At 38.2% G+C, this 25,235-nt stretch overlaps 1 protein-coding gene across 3 annotated transcripts in view; it reads left to right on the plus strand.

Moving 5' to 3' along the window:
- The window catches only part of LOC122802621 (cyclic AMP receptor-like protein A), a 3,720,933-nt gene that overhangs the window by 3,381,924 nt on the left and 313,774 nt on the right, over nt 1–25,235 (plus strand). For all 3 annotated transcript variants that reach the window (XM_044072312.1, XM_044072313.1, XR_006364962.1), the window contains one exon: nt 5,466–5,613. In XM_044072312.1, coding sequence (XP_043928247.1) covers nt 5,466–5,613 — 148 coding nt within the window. The remainder of the gene's footprint in view (nt 1–5,465; nt 5,614–25,235) is intronic.

Below are 25,235 nucleotides of genomic sequence, written 5' to 3' on the forward strand. Positions count from 1 at the left end.
TTTGATTCCCCACCCCTGGTACACCTCATCCAAAATCTCCCCCACCATTTCCTTGGGATATCCCCTTTCCATAAATTTTTCCATCAAAAAGATAAATTCAACCAATAAATCTTTGTGTTCTGAGGTCATCCTGGCTACTCTGACTGCCTGCCCCTTAATTATACTTCTTTTTTGATGATAGGGATGCAGGCTGTCAAAATGGAGATAGCTGTTGCACCAAGTGTTTTTCCGGAAAATCTTTGATTTGAAACCCCCAACCTTTTTGCTAAGACTAATGTCCAAATAGCTTGTACTACTGTTTTGCACTTCATGTGTGAAGGATAAAAAGTTGGTAGTTCCGTTTATATACCCTATGAATTCCTCCAAACTCCCTCCTTGGTCATCGTCCCAAGATATCGTCCATGAACCTCAAATATATTTTTATATTTTTCTTGAATTTACTTGGGAATGCATATCTTTCTTCCCACTCAAGGAGAACCAGGTTGGCATATATGGGGGCGCAAGCCACCCCCATAGCTACCCCACTCACCTGTTTATAATATTCACCTTGAAAGGTGATAAAATTGTTGTCCAAGACAACTTCCATTAACTCTAAAGTCAATAGTTTTTATCCAATGGGGAATCCAGGTGTTTGTTAACACTTTCCTCAAAATATTCAAATCCCTCCAACCTGGGAACACATGTAAAAAGATCTTTTACATCTATAGTGACCAGTTTACAAGTTTCAGACCACATGCTGTCTTTTATTTTACCCAAAAAGTCCCAAGAGTCTTGGACCAAATGTCTTTGTTTCTTAATAATCCCTTTGACAGTTTGATCTATAAAAACTGCCAATGGATGGGTCTTAGATTTTTTGGCTGAAACAATAGGTCGAAAAGGAGGTTCCAGAATACTCTTATGTACTTTGGGTATTCCAAAAAACTGTGGTATATTTGGATAGGTTTGTTTCAAGAAATTGTAAATCTCCCTCTCTATCCTGTTTTCCATAAGATATTCGTCCAATAGGGAATCAATCCTTCTGTATGCTATTTGAATCTCGTTGTAAGAAACAGTAGTATATGTATTTTCATCTGTCAATAATATTGTTAAAACATCATTATACATTTCCTGGTAAAAAATGACCAAACCCCCACCTTTGTCTGGTTGCATATATCTGAGATTCCCTTCATTCCTTTATACTTCTAACAACCTTTCTTCTTTTTCTTTTAAATTCTGTTGTACCATATCTCTCCTGTGATTTCCATATGTCTCATATATTTCATTGGTAACTATGGTCTCAAAAATATTAATAACTCGATGTAAAGGTGGGTTGTATACGCTGCTTCTAGTCATGGTATTGGTAATAGTTTGATTTATTATGACAGTTGTAATGATAGGAGATACTGCCAGCCATGCCAGGGAGAAGTAAGGCAGTGGATTTATGACTTATGCCAGTACAGCTAGCTGGTATTTTATAAATAATTATATGTCATTTGTATATCAAACTGATCTGCACAGATGCTTGTGCTGAAAATGTATTTGGGAGCTTTGCTTGTGTTAATTGTGTTAAAATGTATCACCAGTGCACCCTGCTGAAATGAAGAGAAATGTACATGTGTTGTGGTATCTGAATTAAATGCATATGTTTGAATAGAGGACACTGGCACAGCAATGGTTAACTAGCTGGCTTATTTTAAGAAAAATAAGGGAAATGTAAATGAGCTGTTAAATCACTGAATGGTACAAAACAGTGTTGAGTAGGATCAGGGATGATGCGTCTGGGACAGAGCCTTTGTTTATTAGCTCAGTGAAAAGAGGGGAGGCCTCCAGGCACTGCCATAAACATTTGCACATGTATTGCAGCCATCTATGTTCAATTCCTGTCTCAGCTTCAAAGAGGAATAATGTGAGAGCCTAGAGTCAGCTGACCAGATGATGTTATTCTGACAGCCCTCTTGGAAATTATATTTTACAGGGAGTAATCTTAGAATATAGAGTATTCTATTTGGGGACCCTGACTAGAAACACTGCTTGCGTATTTCATCTTGCCATGCCAAAGTAAGTTATTAGGGAACATTAAATTCTCTTAGATTCAATAAGGAATATAGGGAAGCTTAGTTTAGAGATTGTTTTTCTTTATTTGTATGAGTCTGTATATTAGTGTTGTTTTCAGTATTTTCTGTGTTTGAACTGTGTGGTGTACTGTGAATATATATTCAGTATTTTCATGTACTTTTACTGTGTATTATTAAGTATATTTAAGCTTTTATTGTGGCTGGTCCTTAGTATCTAACATTTGAGAGTGCTTATATTTATTTGGTGACACTATGTGGGCCACTCCAGAAGGCCTAGCCATCTAGGTGAACTATTACCATTTGTATTAGTATTATATTGCACAGTATAATGTAATAAAAAACAAAAAACTCTGTTCCCACTCGTGGATAATATCACCAGCACTACGACAATCACTAACTTCTTCTGTGACTTAAAAAACTTTTTTATTGTTGAATACAATTAAAACCATTCGGTTAAGCGCTTTCATCAATTCAGACTTCCTCAGAACAGTGCAATTAAATTAAAACAATTCATTTATACTTTCTTCTTTAGTCACATGATAGTCTCCATTCATGTCTTAAAGTGCTAGTGCTTACATAAATAAATTCTATATACAATATTTAATCCATTCCATCTATAAACTATACTAAAAAACATAGAGATATATAGTTTTATACATTTAAATAATTATTAATACATTTTAAAACATTATTTAAAAACATTATTTAAAAACATTATTTAGAAACATTTAATTCAGTTAAATCTGAGCTTCCAATATTGGTTTAATTGACAAGTATTCATTTATTCCTGGTGGAACTGATGCATTTAATTTAATTTGCCAGATAGTTTCCTTTTCTTCCACTATTTTTTTAATATTTCCACCCCTAGGATTGACTGACCAATTCTAATATTCCAAAATGAAAACCTGAACATTCTTGATTTTCTTTCAAATGTCTCCACAGAGCATTCCTGTCATCCTTCCTTTGTATACTATAAAAATGTTCGTAAAATCTATTTCTTAGGCATCTGATAGTCTTTCCAACATAAAATACTGTACATTTTGTACATTTTGCAAGATATACCAGTTGCCTGGATCTACAGTTGCCCTTTTGAAACCATACTTTGGTATTGTTAATATCTTCTAATACTAAGCTGGGGGCTGTTATAATGTGTTGGCACTGTTTGCATGTTCCACATTTTTGTGTGCCTTTATTAATGACATTTGTGGGTGGTATTTTCCTTTCTAATAGTTTCTTCATATTGTTTCCATTCTTGAACACACATAGTGGTTTCTCTCCAATTATTTTAGAAATTTGCCCATCTATTTTAGTAATATTCCAATGCTTGTCAAGTATTTTCTTAATTTCCCCACTATGTTTACTATATCCTGATGGTTTTAATTGTATTCAACAATAAAAAAGTTTTTTAAGTCACAGAAGAAGTTAGTGATTGTCGTAGTGCTGGTGATATTATCCACGAGTGGGAACAGAGTTTTTTGTTTTTTATTACATTGTTGGACTGTTTCTACAATTTGTTTTACATATTGCACAGTATAATTGGACACCCTTTGTTAAGAGCCGTAGAGTAGCTGATTGTGGAGTGTCTGGTGGCAGTGGTAACTACCTTATAGTCTGGGCAGAAGGGGGCATAGCTATTAGACCTGTGCCAGCCTTTCTCAGGTGTGTGTGTGTGTGTGTGTGTGTGTGTGTGTGTGTGTGTGTGTGTGTGTGTGTGTGTGTGTGTGTGTGTGTGAAAATTTAATCTCTCAGTGTATATGTGTCAGCTACTAGGAGGCAGGGACATGAAGCACTGGATTTACAGAGAAGGTGCTGGAGGATTTAGGTTGGGCACTCGCCTGAGGACCTAATCCTACAGCTGTACCTGTAGGGAGTCTTATTGAGGATCTGGTGGGAGACAGATATAGAGACATCCATACCCTGGGCTGAGTGTGTTCCCTGTGTGCTCTTAAGGGAAATTGTACTTGATGCAGAGAGATCTCCATCTGGAAATACTGAGTGTATCCATTTTTATTCCAAGTGCACATCCCTCTTCAGTGTCAGTGGCAAGGATTCAGGCTCCTTGATTACTGGCCTAGCATGGGGATGACACATATTGGTGTCCATCACATACTGGCAGCAGTGGTGGGGGTCACAACAGTATACAAGTTGTGACTCATCAGAAATAGACAAAAATGAAGCAGACTGACCATACAGAATACAGGAGGAAAGTATCAAGTGCTTATTAATAAACATTCAGTTTCTAACTAATTTTATAATGCCTCTTTAGGACTTCCCAGAATATCAGGTACCAGCTACTCATAGGTTGCTTTTTTGTATCAATTTTTTGTCACTTCATACTTGGCTAATAGCTAGAATGGTTTCTGATGTCCAAGTTCATAGGGGATTATTAGGCTAAGGGCTCAAGAACCCTTAGAAGCCTAGCAAGTGTTACCCATATTTTACCCAATTTTCTATATGTAGGAGAAAGATAACAAGGGTCAGAAAGTGGGGTTTTGACTAATTTTGCAGTCTGCCTCAGTCCATAAAGTACATGTGTGCCTCCCCAGGAGTAGATTTGTGATTTCCCATCCATTGGTCCAGATTGTACTTGAAGATGGTCAGGGAGGGGCTCTGCTTCATGTGAATAGGAAACCTATTGCACCTATTCCAGAGGAGGAACAATCTCTGGGACACATATCTGTCTCTCCAGCATGATCTGCAGTTAGTTTTGTGAATATGCAACATTTCCATCAGATCTAGGCCAGAGACTGCCTTATAGGTCAGGCACAGATCACTGTATTTTTCTGGTGAGAAACCTGTGAGGATGTTCCAACTGTTGCAGGTGCCTAGTGAGGTACATGCCAAAGGGTGCATTGTACTTGATTATTGGTCTGATGAGGGCCGAGTAGAGTGGTACTATGACATCCGTAGACCTAGATGCCATGCCCTTACATGTAAGTTGAGCCACATAGAAGGACTTCCTCACCACTGTGCACACAAGGTGGTTAAAGTCCATGGTATTGGTGACCTTCTCAAAGAAGTCCATAAAACTGAGCAGGCAGGACCTGCCCTTGACGAAGCCAAATTGGGTTGGGTCTAGAGTCTGGAGATTTCTTATGTCATTGTTACACAAGTGAATGATTATCCTTTGCATAGCCTTGCATATGACGCTAGTCATAAGAGTATTATTATTATTGCTGTGTTGCATCCTTGCAGGCAGAATGTGTATAAGGTGAAGCTCTTATATTTGCTACTGTTACCTCTAGAACTGTTAAGTAACTAGAGCACTCACAAAATTATCAGCAAAGGAGTTAGTCCAGTCAGAGTTTGTGAGGACAGTTGTTATAAAGATGAAATATTTCTTCTGACCCATTCACTCCATATGATGTGCACTATTTTATTCTTTTACAATGTTATTTCTTTTTTGGACAGGATTTACAATGCTTTTTCTCCAGATAATTCCAACTTCACTTTAATGCTCCTACATGTTATCACTGCTCCATTGCATGGACTCGCTAATGCCTTTGTCTTTAGTTTGGACAACGAAACATGGAACCAGCTTAGTCCCACTGCACTGCAGGTATGACTAATTATATCTATGGAAATGCCATGAGAACAAATTAAAGTAATATCAGTGATTTATTGCATCACACATTTGCCAACACATTCAGACATAAAAAACAGTCTTCATAGTTTTCAGTATACATTTATGTATGTTTCTCATTTAGATGCTGTATTACACAAGTGGGATAATGTGAGACTAAAAATACTGACTTATTAAAGATTAGATCCTTGTGTGGTAGTTTAGCACAAAGGATTAAGGTTATGAGCTGCTGACATGGTCATCCTGTAATCCATGGTTTGATTCTGTCATTCTTCATTTGTTTACTGTAAATCACTTAACCAGACAGTGTTTTGGATTTATTGGGTTTCTCAGTTTGCAAAAGAATAAAATAAATAAAAATAATTAATGAATCAAACACCAGTGAGTATTCACATTTGTTAACATGACACTGAGTTATTGCAAAAAATAGCAATCATTTTTTATTAAGTTTCTGACCTGCTGCTTGTGTCTTGATTATAAAACAGAAGTCTTGCTTTATATAGATTAAGATCAAACTTTTGGATTGAGGGGATACTTGGTGGTATCTTGTGCTGTATATTCTGAAGCAACTTGCTAACATTCATTTTTTTGTATCCGGCAATGCATCAGCAGTGTTTCCAGTTCTGAAAATTAATATTTTCATCATCTGTAAGTTACACAACTGAATATGAATTTTAGGAAAGGCATTTTAGTCGCCATACTATCTTTCTTTCTATAACTCATCCCAAAAATTGCCAGTCTAGTTCGAACTGTATATCAGTGCAAGGAGAATTGAATGTTCATTTCACTTCATGTTCTATTTAAACTATTTATTTCACTGATCTGCAGCACTTGTCCCCTGTCTCATAGCAGAGCTGTCCAGCAGATCTCAATATCATCTGATTCAAACAATGAAGAGCGCTGTTCTTTAAACTGCTACTGTGTTTTGCAAACATGACTCTTGTTTCTGAGGTTATGTATACCTGTTTTGCAAGATATGTGAAATGGTAGGGCAAAATGAAACTGACCTCACACACACACACACACACACACACACACACACACACACACACAAGTGTGTGTGTGTGTGTGTGTGTGTGTGTGTGTGTGTGTGTGTGTGTGTGTGTATGTCTATATATATATATGTGTATATATATATCTATGGGTGACAATCAGAAGGTCGAAGTGGGTTCAGTCAAACCACTTCAGTTGAAGTCAGGAGGACGAATGGTGACAATGTCGAACCCGACATTGTCGAACTACGAATCTCACCCTCCATCTCGACCCATGTTAAAGCCTGTTCCGAGGTTTACGATGAGTCGTATTTCGACAATGTCAGAATTCGACATTGCCGATTTTGCGGAAGTAGGTCGATGATCCCATCATTCGATGGGGTCAGGTTCGACCATCTGACATATATATATATATATATATATATATATATATATATATATATATATATATATATATATACCATACCTCTCAACCTCTTAGAGCAAGAAAATCTGGCCAAAGCCACAAATAAAAGTGGTACAAAGGCCCAAAAATAGGGACAGTTTTTAAATACTATTCTTACAAACTTATAAAGTTGATAGAATAACAGCTTTTCCATTAGCATGACTTTTCTGAAGAGTATGAAGCCTTTAAGTCAAATGCCTGTCATTATTATTTGATGTTAAAACTTAATGATTTGCTACTAATTTGCCAGAAAACTACAATTTTATGAAAAACAGACCGAAAATATGAGGTAAAAATCCAGACATTCTGCGAATATCTATACTGTTGAGAGGTATATATATATATATATATATATGTGTGTGTGTGTGTGTGTGTTTGTGTGTGTGTACATAACATCATGCAACAGAGGACAGTATATGAATGAGCAACAAGCAGAACAAGGTGAACTTTACATAGGCAGATAATGAACACTAAAAGCACAGTAATGCATACCACAGGACTTCAACACATACTAAGAAATAAACTGGCAGCTGCTGCTGTATTTTGCTTGTTTGAAAGCTATGTCTAAATAGAACTGTGCTGTTCTGAATGCTGTACATTTCTGTTCCACTATATGTGTTCTACAAAATATTTCTGTTGAACTGTGTTTTAGTAAACGTTACTTTTTTCATTACTATGTTTAGTATTGTGTACCTATGCATCACTCTGTTTATATTCTCTACCTCTTAACATAGCATTATGTTCCCCAAATGTTAAATAATTTACATGTTTTATGTGTAAACTTCATGTTTATTTGCATTTTGCCACCAAACGAAAGTAACAAACTGGTTGATGACCTGACTTGGAAGGGTAACATTATGCGTCTGTTTGTTCCTTTAATTGCTGATTCTCTTCTGACCCAGAAGGTGATTGCAAAAAATAGTTTCCTGAAATGCTAGCTTGCAATACTATAGTATTATTATACTAAGTTGCTTTCTTTTCAAATTTGTGTGTCTGTATGTATTTTCTTTATTTGCTTGCCGGAGTTGAAAGGTTTAATGAGACACATGACCATTTCTCCAAACATGGCATGAAATGTTTCATATATATATATATATATACACACATATATACATATATATATATATATATATATATATACATATATATATATATATATATATATATATATATATATATATATATATATATATATATATATATATATATATATATATACACACACATATATACATATATATATATATATGTATATATATATATATATATATATATATATATATATATATATATATATATATATATATATATATATATCTGAGAAATTGCAAGCGCTTTTTCTTTTTCCATAAACATGTGTAGTTAAGGATGAATCTTTACTGTTCTTTGTAATGCTGTGAATACCTTTAAAGCTTGATAAAAAAAGGAAAGTATTATTTTAATTTGTGGTGGTGCAGTGGTAGCGTTGTCACCTCACAGCAAGAGGTTCTCCCATTCAATTCTTGGCTGGAGCTCCTTCTGTGTGGAGTCTGCATGTCCTCCCAGCAGTCGAGTGGTGTTCGAAAGACATGCGTAAATGGGCGTGCCTTCATTGAAGGTTGGGTGTCGAGCTGGCACCTGGGCACCATAAAAATTTACTGCCAAACATTAGCAGACTGGAGTTCTGCTGTGGCGACCCCTAACCGGGAAAAGCCGAAAGAAGAACAACATATATTTGCTGTATTTTTTTCTAGGTGTTAGTGTCTGCCATTTAATTTACTTTTACTATAGCATCCATAATACCTCTGTAAACTGATTGTTGAAAGCATAAAATTATATTTTATTAACCCTGAACAGAATTTTGTTTATTTGGAATGGGAAAGGACTAGAAGTCTCAGATAAGTATGTAGATACCTGCTTGCACAGATACCACAGTAATCTTAATCAGGCAGCTCACCTCCATTGCTGTATTGCATTGGGACTTTTCAGATCCACTTAGAAATTCATTAAAATAATGGGAATCTCTTCTGCTCATTGGAGAACTGATCATGTTTCCATGCATGTCTTGAAAGGCTTTAGAGTGTCAAGGCTTTAAATATATAGCACATAGAAGTTCAAACAGTAGACTTTTAATATCAGGTGGTTAACATCTGTAGATCACTGAGACATATTCTTCATTTCACATTTTCTAAGTTAGCTAAATTAAAAATACAATATGTAAAGCAGCCGTGCTGTTTGTAATGTGTTTCTAAGTGTGTCTATCCCACAGCATTGTAGCTAAGGAGGTGAGATGCCTATTTATGATTGCTGTGTTGCATACCTCTCAACCTGGAAACATCAAAAATCTGGACACAGGCCCATGAAAAATAGTTACAGATCTGTACGCTGATTAACATAAAATTTGCATACATAATTATGTAATCCTGCCCACTCCAATGGAATTGTGGAATACCAACTTTCAAATGCAGACTGAAGAACAGTCAACCAAAATATGGTCCCTCAGACCTTGTAGTAAATAGTAACCTTTTTTTAAATGTGTAGCAGTGATGTTCACTGGGAAGAGAGAAGATGGTGAACCTTAGGATTTTGTTTTTGGTGACTTGCAGTATGTGGGTTTTGTAGTAAAAGTAGGGCATTTACTGGTAGGCAATATTCTAATCTTAATGACAACCGAAGAAACCTTTGCATGGACAGCTAGTGCACAGGTCCAAAAATCCAACAGTAACAGCAAATAAGGACCAGCACTACTAGTGCTGGTGCTTTTTTTGCTGTTAATATTCTAATCTTAGCAAAAGAATATCATAGTTTGCCAAGTCATTCTCCATGGCCTACTGATCAGTGGCGTAGCTAGAGTTTGTGGCACTCGAGGCTGTCCGAGTTTGCCGCCCTCCCCCCCCCTCACAAAATCTTGGTCAAATGGGCCCCTCCTACATAGCCCTCCACCCGGCAGCCATTCCAGTGTCCCATTACTTGGCTATTTTGCCTCATTTACCATAAACACTGTAATATGCATACTGCTTTACTTCTACAATGATTATTTGGATTTCATTTAAAACTTTTATTTTACATTTTATAGCACAAACACTAGCAGACATCTGCTAAACAAATCAATACAGTTTTACAATGAAAACAGACTTAGCATTAAAACTTCTCTGCCCTTGAAACTCACATTAATTGAAACAGCATTGAAAACCACATTCAAAGAAAATCCATCTGGCCAGTAATGGATAAAGATTACCTTTAGGCTGTTTTGAAATCATAGGCCCCTTGCACACAACACATACATGTGTTCTTTGATACACCTTCCTGATTGTATTAAATTATATACATTGTATAATACAGCACGCATGCAATTTTTAAATGTATTGTTTTGAACATTTTTCCGGTAAGTAATGAAACAAAATGCATGACCCAATAATGACAAAACTGCCCAATTCAGAACATTTCCATCATAAACATTTGCTCAAACTTCTACAAACCACCAATATCAGTAAATATGCACAATGTCTGCAGAAGTAAAAGTCATCTAAATAATTTCACATTAAAGAGATCTGTAAATAATTAAGTTGCTGCTACCAAACAACTTTATATTTCATTGTTTCATCCACAAAAAAGTACCTGATGCCCTTGAGGAATAAATTACCTATGTTACATTAAACAAATGATAAGCTAGTAATATTGCAGTAGGGGATGGATGGCAAACTGATAACAGGTTCATAGTTACTAGGTATCTCCGCTAGGGAGGACATTCTCAGGACTGCAGCATCCACCCCTTCAAAAGTGTACACAGTAGAGTATCATTAATCAATCTACATACTGTGGGAGTAGAACCCACAGCCTTCTGCATCAGAAGCAAGTATTCTACCTTTTGTGCCACTAACAACAAACACAAACAGACTTGGCATAAGCAGCACTAAACTTCTCTCCCCCTGAAGAACTATGCAGCACAAGAAATCTGAAAAAAGCCAGAATTTATTGGGGGGATAAAGGCCCAAAACCAGTGACATATTTTAAACATTGCTTGTATAATATTAGAAGAGTTGCTAGAATAAAATGTTTTGTGTTACCATGCATTTCCTGAAACATAGGAAGACTGAAACTTAAATGACTATCATTATTTACTGAATTCAGTTCTCACAGATTTGCCAGAAAACCACAAATTCTAAGAGGAACAGACCACAGGTATAAGCCAAACATTCCAGACATTCTGTAAAACTTTAGACAGTTGAGAAGTTGAAAACTATGGACTTAACTACTTGAATCATAAGTGGCGGTGGTATGGGTAGAGAATTTAGGCTCTTGCTCCTTGTACCTAAGGTACATAGTTTGAGTCTGTCTAACTCTAACCACCAGTTTTACTTAACTGGGGCATTTTACACACACACACACACACACACACACACACACACACACACACACACACACACACACACACACACACACACACACACACACTTCAGCAGCTTGACAACAGTACACACACAACTCAGCAGCTTAACAACAGTACACACACACATCTTAGCAGCAGTACACACACACAACTCAGCAGATTAACAACTGTACACACACATCTTAGCAGCTTAACAACAGTACAAACACACACACCTCAGCAGCTTAACAAAAGTACAACCACACACACCTCAGCAGCTTAACAACAGTACAACCACACACACATCAGCAGCTTAACAACAGTATAAATAAATCTGCTGAAAAGCAGTGCCGTTCAGCTTAAAGCACAAATTCAGACTGCCAAGCACAGAACTAAGTGCAAATAAATCTGTACAGTGTTTACCTGGAGAAAGATGTGCTGCTGTTAACAGAACTAAAGAACTACACTTAAGCACAAATGCTGAGCTGAGTTCAAATGCCATTCAACTTAAAGCACAAATGCAGATTGCTGAGCCAAGCACAGAACACTGTACAAATAAATCTGTACAGTGTTTACTTGGAGAAAGATGTGCTGCTGTTAACAAATCTAAGGAACTACACTTAAGCACAAATGCTGAGCCGAGTGCAAATGCCTTTCACCTTAAAGCACAAATGCAGGCTGTCAAGCACAGAACTAAGTACAAATAAATCTGTACAGTGTTTATCTGGAGAAAGATGTGCTGGTGTGCACTGCGGATTCTGCGAGTTAAATTTTGGCTCGGCATTCTGTCAGGCTGTCATAGCTGATGTCGTCTCACACGTCCTGCATGTGATGATGTCAGGGAAAAAAATTCATCCAGAAAAAAAAAAAAACAGGAAATTTGGAAATAAAAGGGATCACTCGGGAATTCATAGCACCCCAATATTTTGCCCTCAAAACCAGTCTTTACCGAGGAATTCGGTACAGTTGAGAGGTATGCTGTGTTGCATTAAGTATATGTATTGGGTTAAAAACTCATCTAAGACTTCTTCAAGTCCTTTTCGAATAACCACTGATTTTAGGGAATTTTAAAGCCGGTAACAGCTGTTTCCATGTGCTTACAGATGATTGACAGAATAACTATCTGAACATTTATGTATGGTTACCCCCCCCCCCCCCCCCACCTTTAAAACAGCAGGAGTGATCACAACTAAATGTGAAAATATGTGATAAGCACTCATGCATATGGTAGTTATTGGGGCAGATTCTACTTGTGTGCTATTGTTGAAAGAAGCTAAAATACCTAACTCTGACGTGGTCATTCATACATGTCTGCTGTCTAAACTGGAGATCACATTTGGTGACAGGATTGCTACATTTCTTCATTATTGCTGAATATACATAGATACATATATACATGCAAATAGTTCAAGCACAAGCAGTAATGCCCTTATAGCCTACCAGTATACTAAAACTTTTGTTCCCATAATAAGTGTCCAGGCTGTTCTTACAAATATCTAAACTAGTGCTTGGTTTAATGTAATTTGGTAGTCTGTTACATAAATCACCTGCTGTCTCAGAGAACCAATTAGTACACTTCTCATTCCTATAAAATCTTCTACATAGGTTTTCTGATAATTCTCTACTACTTTTTGATAAACCCAAACATTCTTAGAGGTAGTTGTCTCGAAATACCCTATGTATTTGAATAAGATCTCCTATTAGATAGCTATAAGAGACACTGTTCAAGTTCAGATATTTTAGTCTTTCATAATAACTTAAATTTTCACATCCATGGATGCCCTTGCTATATTTCATCTGTACTGTTTCCAGTTTACTCATGCTTGTTTTCTTACAAGGTTTCCATGTTGCTATTCCATACTCAAGTTTAGGTCTAATGTAACTAACAAACAATGACTTCATCATTTCTGAATTCCTAGACTTTATAAATTATTTATACAACCTATAGTTCTATAACTTTCATAAACCAATTTGTTGATATGATTAGAAAAACTTAAAGCTGGATCTAGCCATATACCCATGTCATTAAATGAATCTATAGTTTCAATCACTGTGTGCTGTATTAAATATTTACCATCAGTTTATATCTCCTAAATCTCATATGCTTAGTTTTTGATGTGTTTATCAGCATATTATTCTCCTGGGCCCAAATGGTCAACTTAGTCAAGTTCTTTTGCAGACATGCCTTATCTGTAACACATGTAATCAGTTTACCCAATTTCAGGTCATCTGCATATAGACTGTAGAACACCTCAGATGAAAAGTTAGGTATTAAAGATACACCCTGGGTATCAATAAACTCCATGTAGGCTTTGCATGAAGCCTACATGGAGTTGACATGTGTGTGCGGTGATGTCCAGTGAGCAGCAGCACTCATTACGTATTCATGCCATGCATCGTGTTTAAATGTAAATAAGTGAGGTTTTGTGGCAGACAACAGTGTTGCCAGCCAGGAAACCATGTAAACAAACACAAATAGCAATCCTATTTAAATCAGAGCACTGGAGGTCCACGGTTTTGCATGGAATGCCACAGTGATCATCAGGGTTTAACAGATAGCTCTCAGTCTTTTAATTCAAGGCATCTGGACAAAGGCTAACATAATGGGGAGACAATGACCCAAAAAAAGGGACATATTTGACATATTTGCTCTTTACAAATGTGCTAGAATAACCAGGGGTTTGTGTTAAGATACATGTTCTAAAGGATTTAAAGTCTGAAACCCAAATGTATGTAATTATTGAGCCATATCAGTCTTAACATCATCCCACTGATATGGCAGAAAACCACAAATTTGGTAAGGAACATACCAAAAGATAAAAAGGCAAAAATCTGGACATTCTGTGAAAATCTGGACGGTTGAGAGGTATGATTTAAGTATATGGTCCAAACACAGTACAGGACAGTGTAGCTACAGTGCAGATTATTTTGAATCCCATTCCTGGCATTCTGTACTGAAGTTGTGTAAATGATCTGTAGGGATACTGGACTGCCATGTAAAATAAACACTCAGGGGAAGTGTGTTTATTGAATAGGGACACACATATGAATAGTAGGAATGCACACAGGGAAGGAGGACAGGTGAAACAACCTAATGTACAAAAGATGAGGACATGTCAATGGAAGGTGGTTGTAGCAGCAACACCAGTCACATATCAGTATGGTATAACAGAGACTGCACAGCTGAAAATGTGTATTATGTGACTGTCACACAAGGTGACATAATGGTGAGGATGTCTATGTGAGATAAGCCTTCTTACATGAACAGTGCAGAGGACATCTATCAGGGATGTTATATACAGTTGGGGTATGGTGAATTTTGTGATGCTGTACTAACTGATTTGCCTGAATATGAGTGTAATCTCAGCAGATGTCTGCGGCAAATGGGACACAGGAAAGGCTCATGGAAAGCATTAGAAGAAGCATGCACAATCATGGGCAATATCAGAATAATACCACCAGTAATCCCACACCTCTGACATAACATATGTGATTTAGAGTGATCAGAGAGGGTTTTGCACAAATACACTTACGCAAATATTATGACATGTTTGCAGTCTATGAGGGTAATCATGAACACTGTCCTGACATTGTAATATCTTTTGGAGGCGTTAGGAGGGACACTGCTGTATCTGTATGTGACAGTATGATAAATACAGGCTAGCTGGCTGGTGTGCATGGCATACATATATATATGATACAATCCACACTGTCACAAATGTTACCCATGTCATTAATGTTGTCAGTTATGTATGTACTGTATTGATCACCGGAACATGTATCACACATGCATCTGGTGTAACACATTGATGTGGTTTCCGCATCATCGGACAGTAATGTTTATGCCACAAAAATAATATCTAAGTATGGTCAATAAGATGTGTGACAGCCCACTGTGGCAAAGGTGGTGCACTTCACTTACAAATCACTGGAAGATGTGTAGTGAGCTACATGAAGAAGGGTGCATTGTACTCAGTTATTGGCGTGATGAAGGCTGTGAATTGTGGTGGCATTATGGCCACTGATGTGGATGTCCTTCACATACTAAGTAGTTGTGTCACATACATGGGAGTAGTCAACACTGTGGCCACATGCTGGTATACATTCCACATACCATCTACCCCAGGACACAGGCCAAATACCTATTACTCTGATTATAGGGTGTGATGTCTACATTATACTTGGGTTGTTTGTTTTCCTGACATAACAAATCCCCCATCTTTTTGTGTCATTGCAGGTGTTGTTATGGCTGTGGCAGCAATTTTTGGTTCATAGGTAGATACTAGGCTATGGCCCAAGGTCCTAAGTAAGCCTAGCCAGCAAGGTTCCCTGGCTTACGCCACCCAAGAAAGTTAATTTCATGTGCCCCTGTTGAGCAGAGCCATAGAAGTGATCCCCAGGGTGTATTTCCTATTTCCCATCCACTCATCAAGATTTTTCTTGAAGAGTGCTAATGAGGAACTTTGCTTGACATAGATGGGTAGCTTGTTCCAGAGTATAGGAAGTCTCTGGGACACAAATCTATCCCTCCAGCATGTCCTGTTTATTGTGGTGACACGGTTTAGGTCCCTAGAGCCTTGGTGAGGTCAAGATAGGCTGTGTAAACCACTTTACACTCATCTACGGCTTTGGTGACTGCCTCAAAGAAGTAAATCAGGTTCAGAAGGCATGATCTGCCTTTCACAAACCCGAACTGGCTGGGGTCCAGAGTTTGGAGATTACCAATGTCTTTGTTTATGAGTTCCATGATGCTACGTTCCATGGCCTTGCAGACTAGGCTCGTCAAGCTAATAGGTCGATAGTTCCCAGGATCAGTGGTGGCTCCCCCTTGGTGGAGTGGGATAACTGTTGGTGTGCGCCATTAAGTGGGCACAAAGCCTGACATGAGACTATGATTGAACATGGTGCTTAGATGGGGAGCCAGTTCATTCTGAAGTTCATGTAAAACGCAGCCTGGGATGTTGTCCGGTCCCATGGATGCTGTGTTTTTGGTTTTAGAGAGTGCTTTTACCTGCATAGATATGATTACGCAGACTCTGCATTCATTCTGTACAGATATGGGCCCTTTGGGGGTGAGATGGGGTAAAGTTAGCACTGAACCTATCTGCCAGGATGTTGGCAATATCAGTTGGTTCTGTAATTTTTGTGCCGTTGTGCTGTAACTCATAGCAGATCTGGGTGTTGCCATTGAGATTCCTGACATAGCTATAGAATGCTTTGTGGTTGCTCTTAGAATCAGTGACGATTTTGTTTTTGTAGCTAGCTTTGGAGGATCTTATAAGGGATCTCAGCTTCTTACTCAGGCTGACCAGGGAGCTCCTCCACTCATGGGACTTTCCTCTCTTTTGCAGCAGTTTCTTCATTCTGTTGTAGAGTTTGTTTATGGTAGGGGACCACCAGATTGGCTTCCTTTTTTTGGAGGATAGCGTCTTGGTTCTGTTTGGGATAGCACAATCCATGCACTCGTGTAAGTGCTTATAGAGTGCATTTGTGTAGGATTCAGCAGTTGTAACTGTATTGTCCATCTGCATGGGTGTCATGAAGTTTGCCACTTCTGTCTAAAGAAGCATGAAGTTGGCTTTGGAGAAATTTTTTACAGTGGATTCCTTAATGGTGGGTGGGGGCAGGATGCAGATATCTAGGGTGATTAGGTTATGGTCAGATCTGACCAACGAGGAGTTGACTTCAGGTGTGTAACACCGGTCATTCATGTTGGTAATGACTAGGTCTAGGATATTGTTGCCCCTGGTGGGGGTGTGAATAAGTTGATCCAGGGCATTGGAATTTATGAATTCCAGAAAGTGTTGAGCGAAGGAGTTGGTACATGAGTAGTTTTCCCAGTTAATGGTGGGGTAGTTGAAATCACCCATTATTAGGGTGCTTGGCTGAACCCTAATATTTTCCAGTATATCAAGTAAAGAAGAGTGGGAATCCTGGGGCATGGTGGGGGATATGTAGCAAGCTACAATTTGGATTGCAGTTTTGCTCATAGTTAGTTGCACTTGGATAACCTCAGATGCATTATGCTGCGCAACTAGCCTGGAGGTGTGGATATCCTTAATGAATATGGACACACCTCTGCCTTTGGTGTTCTGGTCCAGGTTAGATGGCCAAAAAATGTGGTATGAGTTATAGCCTGATAATGCAGGGGTGCTCTCTAGAGCCTTGAACCAGGTCTCAGAATCTGCACAGATATCGATGTTCTCCATTTTAAGGAGTACCTCGAGTGAGTGCATTTTGAGATTTAGACTTCTAGCATTGAGTAGCATAACCCTCAGTTTTTGCTTGCCTGTTCCTGTTACGATTGTGAATTTGTCATTTGAACCTTGCCTAAAAAAAGGCACTATAGAGGCGGCAAGACCCTTAGCCAGTATCCATAATCCCAGGGACGACAGGTGCAGGCCAGCTCTAGCAAAGTATCGTGGTCTGTTGACCATGTCATCCCAGGCAGACAGATACTGGACCCCCTTAGAATGACACCAGAAGCTTAGCCAACTGTTGAAGTCAATCATTTTGTCCTTGTACTGTGGTATCATTCTGGGCGATGGCAGGATGCTACTCAGAACTAGGATCATACCTGCCTTGGCTACAAGATCGGAGAGCTCTTCCATGTCTCTTTTCATGTACTCCAGGTAGGTACGTCTCAGGTCGTTCACACCAACATGGACAATGACAGAGTCATATTTGTACTTGTGGAATGACCTGAGTGAGGTGGTTATGTGGCGGATCCTAGCACCCGACAGGCAGCTGACAGTAACCTTCTTCTTGTTTAGCCTGGTGAGTGGGACATCAGTGTGCCTGACTATAGAGTCATCTGTGACTAGTGTGTTGGGTACATTGTTTTGCCTTATGGGCTGTGGTTTATTGGCACACTGAGTCTGTGGGCTATGTGTCATTTGGCTTGTGTTGAGGGTGGAGGTTGCTTGCATTTCTGCTTTGGAAGTCTCTGTTCCTTGTGTTGCTTGAGCAGATTATTATTGAGAGCCTCTGCGAATATTTTTGTGTTTCTATGTGTGGATCTTGATGGTGTAGGTTTAGTGGGACTATGTGAAGAGTGTGGTGTGGTGCAAGTGTTTACCTTCTCCTCTTGACTGTCAAGTTCAGTCTTGGTTGGAGAGAGATGTACCTCCAGTTTGGCTAGATAAGTGCATCTCTCACAGTTTGTGGTGTTGGGTGGTAGGAGGAGAGGGTTGTCTGTGTACATGAGGCAATTGCTACATTGCCCCAAGATGTCCAGATTCATCAGATGGACAGGAGAGAACACTGGGAGCTGACCCTTGGACATGCCTGAATAAAAAACAGTAAAAAAGTTCCAGCTTCAACCAGATACCTCAGAAAAGAAATAAAATCTGTGAAAACAGCAAAAACACTGAGGTAAGGCTCCAGGCTTCAAAGGTTTATTGTTCATAAAAACAAGACACAAGCGCTTTCACCCTGTGGGCTTCTTCAGGTGTAATAAATCAAGGTACTAGCTCCTCTATTTATACTAATTAACACATACAGCTTAGAACATTCTTAAAGGTATATTCAAGATACAAGCTCTGTATTAAACTATACTAGTAAAGTACAAAGGTCCAAAATACATAAATACAATATAAATATAAAAACATAGATATAAATAAAATACATGTAAACCTATGATTAAAAACATTTTATCTGCGCAAGGGTTTATTTCTTAGAGCTGGTTGTAGAGGGATATTTTCATTCAGGCCATGACCTATAGTAGCTTTAAGTCTAATGATCCATCTGGCCTCTAAGTTTTCAGTTTTTATCTTGACTTCACCTCCATGTATACTTTCAAAAACTCTACCTATAGCCCTGAAAGAAAATGCATGTTGGGAATTGGTATCACTGGTATGTTTTGCTAAGGCATTGTGTAAACTGCCTTTTCTTGTGTGGTACATGTGTTCCCTGATTCTTTCTTTCTTTAAAAATTCTGTCAGTTTTACCTACATAAAATTTACTACAAATATTACATGTAGCGAGATATACTATATGTAAAGAATCACATCGAGCATTGATATTAAAAGTGAAAACCTCTTGTGTATCTGGATGTTGAAAGGATGTGTTAGTGTCTATATACCTGCAGAAATTGCATTTACCACAAGGTCTGCTACCTTTGACTCCACTTGGACAAGTATTCTCTTTATAATGACATAACTATCTGTGTAGAGACTTCTGATTTTTAAAAGTAAACTGTGGTTTAGCTCCAATATATTTTTTAATCTGTGTATCATACGTTAAAATTTTTCAATTTTTATTAATAATGTCAGTATAATGTTGTATGTCTCTAGCATAACTGAAACATAACCTCAAAGGCTGTAAGTTTGAAATGCATCTATTTTTCTGATTGGTAACATTACATTTAGAAAGGTAAGGCTTGGCTTTACTTTGTCTCAATCTCAAGACATTGTTTAGTCCTTGGTATATAAGGATAGGTTCATAGCCCCTTTGTTTCAACTCAACCTGTACATTGGTGAGTTGCAAATCAAAATCACTGGCGCTAGCATTCAATCTAGAAGCTCGAAAAAAATTGGTTCTGTGCCACATTCTTAAATATAAAATCAGGGTGCATACTGTCCCTATATAATAAATTATTAACATGGCATTCTTTCCTGTATAACTTCACATTGAACTGACCTTTTGAGTCCTGTAATACAGTAACATCCAGAAAATTAATCTCAGTCAAAGAATGATTTACTGTAAACCTTAAAAAACTTGTTGTGGTATTAATAAACTCTACAAAACTGTCACATTCAGATACTGTACCTTCCCAAATCAAAAAGAGGTCATCCACAAACCTTCTGAAAAATCTAATCTTATTTTTGAATTTAACATTTTCTAAGATGGCTTGTTCCCAACATAACATCGCAACATTAGAGTAGCCGTTGGTGCAGGATGTCCCCATGGCAACTCCTTGTCGTTGCCAATAAAATTTATCTTGAAAAATAGACATTGTTTTCTAGGACCAATTTCAGTAGCATGCATATAGATCTTATAAAACTACTATCGTGTTTGCCACAGTCAGTCAACACTTTGGCAACACTGTTAATACCATATTCATTCGGTATAACCGTAAACAAGGAAACTACATCAAGTGTTGCTAACAACATATGTTTACCCTTCATTGGTTCTATATCATGTGTGAAAACATATAAATCTTTGACAAAATGTTCAGTAGCTTTTAAAATATGACAAGTTTCATCACTCAAAGGTCTTATTGTTTTCTCTAAAAAAACGGAGATTGATTCAGTGCACCAGTTTCTCCCAGCTACAATAGGTCTCGTGGGAGGATTTTTTAGGTCCTTATGTATTTTGGGAAGACCTTGAATAATGGGTACAGTTGGACTGAGTATCAAAAAATAATTATACAGGTTAATATCTATTAAACTAGAAGTAAACATGTCTTTTAATATTTTATGTACTGTGCTAATCATCTTATTGACGTATGTTCTGCTTATAATTTTATAAAACAAATCATCACTCAACAGCAGCAGCATTTTGTTGACATAATCATTATTATCCAAGACAACAGTGGGGCCTCCCTTATCAGCAGGTCTTATTAAGATCGTAGGGTTAGACTGTAGGTTTTTTATTGCTAGGTATTCATCTTTCTTTAAATTGTGCCACCTCTTCCTGTCAACCTTATTGTTTAATTCATGAAAAACTTTGTAAACATCATCAATACATAGCTTTTCAAATACAGAAAGAACAGAGTTCAACTGTGGAGTGAAGGTACTCATTTTTTTTAAAAACTGAACCTTGAATGTCAACATTGTTCTCAAACATTAACTTCAACATTAAATTTCTAGTAAAAAGTTTAATGTCTATAATAATATCAGCTATGTTGGAGTCCATAGTTGGAAAAAAAGAAAGTCCTTTGTTTAAAACATTATATTCAGCTTCAGACAAAATGTGTTTTGACAAGTTCAAAACTAGTTTTTCATGTTGAGAAAAGCTTTTTTTATGTTGTAAGGACTCACCAAGCTGTCCATTTGCTTCCGTTTGTTTCTGTTTGTGCTCCTCCCCCTTGGCTCTGCTTGTTCCGTCCTTCCTCGACCTCGACTCACAGATCTGTTTCTGGTAGGTAAAGGGAAACATAGCCCCGTAGAATGTGGACTGCCTAAAAAATCAGGTGTAGCAGGTAAAAGTTCATCAATGCCCTCTTGTATGCTGCCATTACCCTCTCGATGCACTTGGGCTTGAGTTACTGTGACTTTCTTTCTGGTAACTGCTGTATCGCTGTTGGGGCAATCGCAACCTAGCTCAGCAGTTGCAGAGCTTCGCCCTTTAGAATCTCGGGGCGCGTTCTCGGTCTCGGTATTCACATGCAAAATACTAGTGCTGTTGGTAATAAAATCATTTAAAGATGTACATTGAGTTGATTGAAACCCATGGTCATTACTGACGTGATTGAAGCTGGCTGAAGGTGCTATTCTCGGCCACATAAAAACTTGACCGGCTGAGAAATCCGTTCTGTCCCTTATTAGTTTTTTAAGCTTAATCTGTGTCAGCCTACGACCATAGGCAGACACATTATCTAATATGTCATTAAAAAATGTGGTTAAAATACTAGATTCATACTTGGCACAAATATCTAGATATTTTGATTTCACCATTGACAAAAGTTTAATTTCTTCTTTCTCTGCCGATTCCGCTAACAGTTTCAGATAACCAAAACTGGTCTGGTATATTCAATTTCTGCCAAGCAGAAAGCAAAGATGGATCACAGTCTGTTTGAGCAGGCATTTTTAAAATTCTGAGACCACTAGGGATAATGCCTTCAGAAATACATGTCTGCATATGATATTTCTCAAACTGAGTCCGTTTTAACTTCAGTAAGTCTTTTTCAATGGCAAACAACTCACTCTTCAGTGCAACAAAATCAATATTAGCAGCATTATCATTTTCTAAAGTGGTATTTCCACTCAGCAAGGGGTTATTTTGTTTGCTCACCTTCAAGATAAATTGACCCACATTGTCATTAGTCCATAGATTTTTTGAAATGGGTATATAGTCCAGTTCCACATCTCCCAAGTTAGAATTAATACCTGTTGCCATAATTCTGGTTCTGCTGGAACAATGCCTGAATAAAAAACTACTTTCCTCTAGACAAGTGAGGAAAGTGAGTATAAGAGCTGTTTTTCTCTAAGCAACTGAGGAAAATAAGTACAAAAACTGTTTTCCTCTAGGTAAAGAGGAAGGTTGAGTGCTGTAGTAATTTGTAGCTTATTTAGTGCTAACAAGTTCTGAACAAGTGCTGAGCACGAATAAGCAAATCCAAGTGCTAAAACTAAGAATCTGTACCTGGATCTTGTGGTAGATAGGCTATCTAGTGCTTACCACTCCCACTGATAAGCTAGAATGCTTCCCTCCAACACAGAAAGGCTTGGGGGGCTCAGAAGCTTATAAACAGTTCTGGATACAGCAAATCTGTATCTGGACTAGAATAGTTACAGGAAAGGTGGGACACAAACGCAAATGAAGGCTTTTAAGCCAGAAAGTTGAAAGAGATGGAAAAACTGCCCAAATGGCCAAATAAACTGCAGTTTCTGGGCCAGAAATCACTATTGTGGTAGATAGGCTGCCTAGTGCTTACCACTCCCACTGATAAGCTAGAAGGCTTCCCTCCAGCACAGAAAGGCTTGGGGGGCTCAGAAGCTTACAAATAGTCCTGGATACAGCAAATCTGTATCTGGACTAGACTAGTTACAGGAAAGGTGGGAAACAAGCGCAAATGTGGGCTTTTAAACCAGAAAGTTGAAAGAACTGCCCAAACGGCCAATAAACTACAATTTCTGGGCCAGAAACCACTCTTGTGGTAGATAGGCTACCTAGTGCTTACCACTCTCACTGATAAGCTAGAAGGTGTCCCTCCAACACAGAAAGGCTTTGGGGGCTCAGAAGCTTACAAACTGTCCTGAATACAGCAAATCTGTATCTGGATTAGACTAGTTACAGGAAAGACAAGAAACAAGCACATATTTTTTTTTTGGAAAGTGGAAAGGGAGAAAGGAGAAACAGAAGATAATTCAAAATTAAGGACCTAAGTGGCTTGCCCTTCACAAATGTTCTCCATATTAGGTAGAATGAGCTAGTGACACTAGACTGGAATAGAGCTGGGATAGAGCTGAACAGATAGGACTGGTAGGAGTGTCTGAAGTCAAAATATGATCTCACTCTACTCTGTTGAGTGACCAAATGATATAGACCCAGGAGGAGTGTCCAAACACAAATTTACAGGAGGGGTGGGCAATTCCAAAGCCACCAAGATTAATACCAGAACAAGAACAGGGAGGGTGGGCGGGAAACTAACTGCAGAGACAGAGAGAGACCACAGTATTCTATGAAACAATTAAATAGAAAAATAAATAACTACAGAGAGACATAGACCACAATATTCAATGAAACAATGAAATAGACAGAAAATTGAAATGCAGTACGATCTTTAACACTGCAAGTTTGTACTTAACTCAACTAGTAATGCAGTTAATTGTAGGTATGTAGCAGAAGCCAAACAACTCAGATATTGAGCAGTAATGTGTGTGTTGCTACTGTCTGTAACTGACTAATATCACAGTTGGAGCCAGTGATTGTCCACAACCTGTAGTCCTTCAGACAGCTGTTTGGACACAGGATGTGTGTGTCATTTGTGATGTCTGTGACTTAAATAATGAACAGCAAAGGGCCTAACAGAAAGCCCCAATGTACAGACCTGATCACTGGACCTGAGATAAAATTCACTTTACAAGTTTCAACATATTGCTATGCAATTATGTGATACAGTGGTCTCCCCACTTGGTGATATAGGTGTTTATGGTCACATCTGACAGTGATGAGTGAATACCTCAGTGTGGATTTGTGTCAAATGCTTTGGGCTTGTCATATTCAAAAGGATGATAGTGTTGTCATCATGCATGCCCTCAGTGACCTCTTTGAGGACATCTAACAGATGTAAAGGACATGATGTAGCATTAACAACTCACACAGGTGGGATATAACTAGTCTCTATTAAGTAAAAGTTCCATGATAACATGTTGGTGTGACTCACAGATGAGGTGAGTCAGGATTTGTCTATACATGCATGCATCAGGTGCTGTCCCACCAACTGACATGAATGCATGTTGATGTGTACACCCTTCTACAGGAAGGTCACAGCCCTTTGATTCTGTGTGATAGGCCTGGATGAAGGTAAGACAGTGCATACTGGCTATCCAGATCTGGCTTCGGGTTTGGACACAATCCCCCATGCAGGTATGATTAAGAATCTCACCCAGCTGTGGATTAACCCTTATGTCACCAGATGGGTAACCAGTTGGCTCACTGACATAACACATACTGCGAAAGTTGGTGAGTCAATCTGTACCAGTAGAGCTGTCACCATTGGTGTACCCCAGAGATCTGTGCTTGTCCCTTTACTGTTTGGACTGCATTTCTTGACAGTTCAGGGTAAAGTATATGGCCATAGAACAAACCAAAACCACCTCTGGAACAGAAAAGCAAAGCAGCAAAACAACAAGAAACAGCCAGATAATTCCAAAAGCTCTTTATTAAGCCACAAAATTCTCCTAGCACCTTGGCAAGCAGCCTTTACAGAGTAAAACCTGGTTTTACTCTGTAAAGGCTGTTTGCCGAGGCGCTAGGAGAATTTTGTGTCTTAATAAAGAGCTTTTGGGATTATCTGGCTGTTTCTTGCAATTTTGCTGCTAAAGTATATGGCCTTTGGCTTACCACTTTTGCTGATTCTTGCATACTGGGTACAGTCATTGAGGTGACCTGTGATGATATACTACCAGAGGGACTAATACAAACA

Source organism: Protopterus annectens, chromosome 5.part0 (genome assembly GCF_019279795.1).
Source record: "Protopterus annectens isolate FY-2018-M chromosome 5.part0, PAN1.0, whole genome shotgun sequence".
Taxonomy (NCBI): Eukaryota; Metazoa; Chordata; order Ceratodontiformes; family Protopteridae; genus Protopterus; species Protopterus annectens.